General features: G+C 35.1%; 2 protein-coding genes across 6 annotated transcripts in view; one reads left to right on the top strand and one right to left on the bottom strand.

Annotated features, from left to right (window-relative positions):
- Positions 1–856, top strand: part of Thor (eukaryotic translation initiation factor 4E binding protein thor) — a 6,290-nt gene extending 5,434 nt beyond the window's left edge. The window contains exons 2-3 of one of the 2 annotated variants that reach the window (XM_018506255.1): positions 181–336; positions 503–856. In XM_018506255.1, the coding sequence (XP_018361757.1) occupies positions 181–336; positions 503–552 (206 nt within the window). In that variant the 3' untranslated portion in view covers positions 553–856. The remainder of the gene's footprint in view (positions 1–180; positions 337–502) is intronic. The other variant, XM_018506254.1, reaches the window with a different exon arrangement.
- Positions 857–862: 6 nt separating this feature from the next.
- Positions 863–4,723, bottom strand: part of Sting (transmembrane protein sting) — a 5,925-nt gene continuing 2,064 nt past the window's right edge. Inside the window, exons 1-2 of one of the 4 annotated variants that reach the window (XM_018506252.1) lie at positions 2,359–3,610; positions 863–956 (exon numbers count right to left, since the gene is read on the bottom strand). In XM_018506252.1, the coding sequence (XP_018361754.1) occupies positions 874–956; positions 2,359–3,175 (900 nt within the window). In that variant the 5' untranslated portion in view covers positions 3,176–3,610 and the 3' untranslated portion in view covers positions 863–873. Of the gene's footprint in view, positions 957–1,933; positions 3,611–4,397; positions 4,496–4,723 lie in introns of those variants that run through there. The other 3 variants (XM_018506249.1, XM_018506251.1, XM_018506250.1) reach the window with 3 other exon arrangements.

The following is a 4,723-nucleotide window of genomic DNA, read 5'->3' as shown; positions in this document are numbered from 1 at the left end:
TTTTTTTTGTCTGCCCCCCCCCCCCCCCCACACACACATATATATCTAGCCATTCACTCAAATTTAATATTCAAGAATATTTTCATATATATAATGAAAATTTAACACATACCTAAAAAAGTTGAAGCTTCATTATAATAACAAATTTTATAGATAATTAAATCTTCGAATCTTGCGCAGGTACTCGCATCGTGTACGAACGTGCATTTTTGATGAATTTGCGAAACTCTCCGATATCACGAACGCCACCACGCAACCCGTTGACCATACCGTCTGAATTGCTGAAGGGGAACACTCCGGTCATCATGAAAGATCCCGCAAAAAATACTAATAAAGGTCAGTCTGCTTATTTAAATCGATTTTTTCGTGCAATTCCTGTTTTTCTTGCTAAAAAATATAGGCTGAATGAATAATGCATTATTAAGGAAATATTTTATATTAATGACGATACATAATAATAATTGCATTAGAGAACTTTCCTCACTTTTGTTTGACGTTACAGACTCTCTGGTGATCGAGGAATCCGCGGAGCAATTTGAAATGGATATGTGAAGCAAATGCAACGTGCTGTTGTTTATGACGATTGAAATGTGTTCGTAGACATGCTCAAGAATATTGTCAATCAGTCCTATGACAATCGCACAGAGTTGAGAGCACATGGCTAATACGCTTTAATCCTGTGCCTTTTACCAGTGGTCTTAAGAATTATGAATCTTGTAAAAAGATTTTCTCCTTGACAAAAGGCCATATCTTATTCACATACATATATTGTATATTGTATACAAATCATTTTATTCTCGACGCTTGTTCTTGACCAATGTTATACGTAAATTTGCATGTAAAGAACGGCCGTGAATGTAAAGGTGCTAATGTTTATAAAACATTAGCGTCTAATGTCTTCCTTTTAAAAATGGCCAATGCGATGCTTTGTAACGTGTTTTGTAAGGAACTTGTATCTGTGAATAAATGATACATACATTTTATACATCCATACATTTTACTTTGTTATTATTGTATACATCATACAAAAATAATTATAGATTTCCAGTATATTAAGATTTCTTTAATATATGCCTATTAAGCATCAAAAATTTAATTGCGATATTATTCCAATAATTTAGCCTCTGAATTTTCAAGTTCGATAAAATTTTCGACGCGCAGTTCAAAATCATTACAAATTGGTATATATGTATCTATATACAATTCACATTGAATTATTTAAGAATCGAAGATCCAGCTTCGACCGTTACGAGCCTTTAATTCTTATTTCTTATTGTATTCTCACATGTACAGTCCAATAAGATTCTTGTTGTTTAAAAATAATTAAATACTATTTGAAAATTATATTGAACAATAAGTATTGTAACTTCATTTTTGAGCAAAAATATCTTATAACAATTTAAGAATAATCGAGCCACGTATATATAAAAAAAGTACATAATAAAAACACGTTACATAATAAAAAGTTTTATATAATAAAACGAAATTACATGTTTTTTATTTAAAAATCAAAATTTAAAAGAATTATTTAAATTATTTAAAATTAGAAGAATCAAATCAAATGTCAAGCTCGCGCTTAGATATAATATCAAACTGTCGCAATACTTTGAAAATCTTCGAAAAGAGTTTACTTAAAAAAAAAGACAACTTTATAATCACAATACTTTCCACTACTATTTTTAAAAACTATTATGAAAATGTCGAAGAAATAAAGGGACATATTATTTGCAAATGAAATTATATGATTAAACAATATTCTTTAACTGTGCAACAGTATTGTACGCCATGCTCTTGTAGTAAATTAATTGCATTAAAGATCATTATACACACATAAAATTAATTCTGTAAATATTAAGTAATATGAATATAAAATTCTTTTGAAAAATACTGGATATTTCAAATAGTGCTTACATTATATTGTTTTGCACTGTATATAAATATTGGGTTAATTTATAACAGTTTTTAAACTGTATACATAAATGTAGAATAGGGTATAAACATTGACATAGTGCATTATCAGATATATGTTTATAAAATTTATCACAATTTAGGACATACGTTGCCTAATTTCTTTCAATACTTATGCAGAATTTATTTTTGATATTCTTTCCAAGAGTATCATTGCAACGTTAACTTTGTTTCCTTTCGCGTCGAAATCGTCATAATAAATTAATTCACACAAATCCCTGGTTTCTGGGTTGCTTTGCAAAATTTCTTGTAGTTTAGTATAAAATCTCTCGATAATCTTAGGTTTATATTGTCTATATACAGCAGATTCAGAATGATTGTGTTTCTGTACTTCGTAGTATGTTAACAAAGGTGTCGCACCTTCCACCACTATATATACCGGTTTATTACCCGACTTTCTTCCTTCAGGATATATCTTGTAGGCATTGTTGCGATACGTCCTGCCTATATTCCCAGCCCGGTTACGTTTCTCCTCCTCCAGCTCATGTATATTTTCCATCCACTGACAGGATGCTTCTTTTAAGTCTGGTGGGATGTACCCAGAAGTTGGTATTAAAAGAAATAGCTTGTGTACTGGAAATGTCACATTGTGATAGTCCTCAAAGTTTTCGATTTTCTCAATTATGCCCTTCCTGCTGGTTTCACTGGATGGTAAGGTAAGCCGCAGGTAGCCATAGTAGAAATTATACGCCATACCCGTGCCATAATCCAGACCCTTCATAGCACTAAGATCAGACAGCGATCCTGTCTCCCATTCTGCCAGGTTACTCATCCTGATCAGGCAGAAGGAAAATATCATCAATGGCAAGCACACGTAGGGCCCGAAGTCCCAGGCGTACCTCAAAGGGCACCCGCGAATGGTGATGCTCAAGCCCAGGAACAGCAATGTGGCAACGATGACGATTGTCGCCGACAAGGTATTCAGAGAGAAGTGATATTTCGCCACTGACCAGAAGCTCTCCTCGGAATGCTGGCCCACGTCAGTGGTGAAAGAGACCAGCGTCTGGCACAGGCGTAGCGTCACGTCGCAGAGCAGGAAGATCACGAGGAAGACGGACGCGACGAAGGTGGTCGCGATCACCGACACAATCGTCCTGTCTTTTGTCGCCTTGAACGCGGCGAAGGCGAAAAAAACTAAGAGAACGACACTGTACGCCAAGTAGGTCTTCAGCTTACGATCGGCCGTCGAATACTTCTCGCTTTCCATCCTCGTCGAAATGTAGTCACTGAATCAAGCTAGATCCGCTTCAATCCGGCCTGCAGGGAAGAAACGAATCACTGTGCTGCGATAAACTTCAGAGAAACGTGGCACAACTGCGTCAAGTATATAGTGTGACACATCCGTCCTTCTACGAATTCTATATATCGGAATAGAACAGGAAATGTGCTTAAAGATTTATCCAGACGGACTTGCATAATCATGTATAACGTGTCCGTGAAGAAGTCGACCAATCTTGCGTGTCCAACGTCACGTTACTGAACTTCATGTCCATTTTATATCGTAATGCGTAATTAGTCGACTTCTTTTCCTATGCATATGTATCAGTTTAACGATCACTCGGTTAAACGGGTAACTTTTTTTTTATCTTATTTACGTAATTGGTGAACATGAGGAATAAGTAATTAGCGTTATATCAAGTGCCATTATAAATATTTATAGTTTACGACTTAGTAAACAATAAGTATTTGTTTACATCGTATAGTTTGATAGCCAGTGACTTTTTAAGAAACTGTTAAAAAATAAATCGAATTTTGGTTTAAAAAATTTAATAAAGAATTGCTGACATTAAACTGTGTATATTTCGTGAATTCTAATTTAAAACGATTGAATATAGATTAGATACGCTTTGACTTTATCAAAGATATCCGATTCTCATGTCACATTGAATTCTTTTTTTCTACCAGAGAGGTTTCTACATACACTATGAATTTTCAAGAGACACGGATAACAATAGATTTGTTCTTTTTAGCCTGACTTCTTGTAGTTTTTTCTCTTTTTTCTCTGTCTCCCCAACATGAAATAAAAAAGAGAAAAGATGAACCATGTAAGTTTAGCTAAAAAGAAATCTAGTACGACACAATGAATCGTTAATTTTTATTACTTATCAAAACAATTGTTGAACAAAGACGAAATGATCAGTGTTACACTATGTTACTTTGTAAATATAGCGACACAATGTAACAATGATCATGTCATCTTTGTTTAACATTGGCAAACAAGAATGTAATAATCCATTGTATCACACCGTGTCATTTGTGTGTCGCTTGTTGAAAGGAACACTTTGTCTCTTGCTGGAAAAAGCAAAATATATTACGCTTTTTACATTTTAACTGTTAAATTAGCCGTATTCCCGAAACATCTAATATTTGTACTAAATAAGAATCAAATACATCGAATGTCAGTCCTTAACGTTGTTTTGTATACCTACAATTCCTATTAGGAACGTTAGCTTTACTGTACGCCAATGATCTCTCAGGCGACTGCAAGTTATTACAATGAACTATAACATCAACTGATAACGACTAAGCCGCTGCACAAACTGCATTCTGTTAATTCTGCAAGCCAGTGCAAGCGGCTGACAGACGTAGGACGACAGAACGCATCCATGCGACCTAAGATTGAACTAATGAACTCTCGACGTCGGAGTGTTTTTGGCGGGAAGGCGTTCGTTCATAACCCTTCATTTCCGGTGGACGGGGGAGAAGCGTGACCGAGACAAAGGCGCGGGAAACTGGAAAGCGCAGGCCGCAGTCC

Source organism: Trachymyrmex cornetzi, unplaced genomic scaffold (genome assembly GCF_001594075.2).
Source record: "Trachymyrmex cornetzi isolate Tcor2-1 unplaced genomic scaffold, Tcor1.1 scaffold223, whole genome shotgun sequence".
Classification (NCBI taxonomy): Eukaryota; Metazoa; Arthropoda; class Insecta; order Hymenoptera; family Formicidae; genus Trachymyrmex; species Trachymyrmex cornetzi.
The sequence above is the reverse complement of the archived record's forward strand: the minus strand, read 5'-3'. Positions and strand labels throughout refer to the sequence as shown.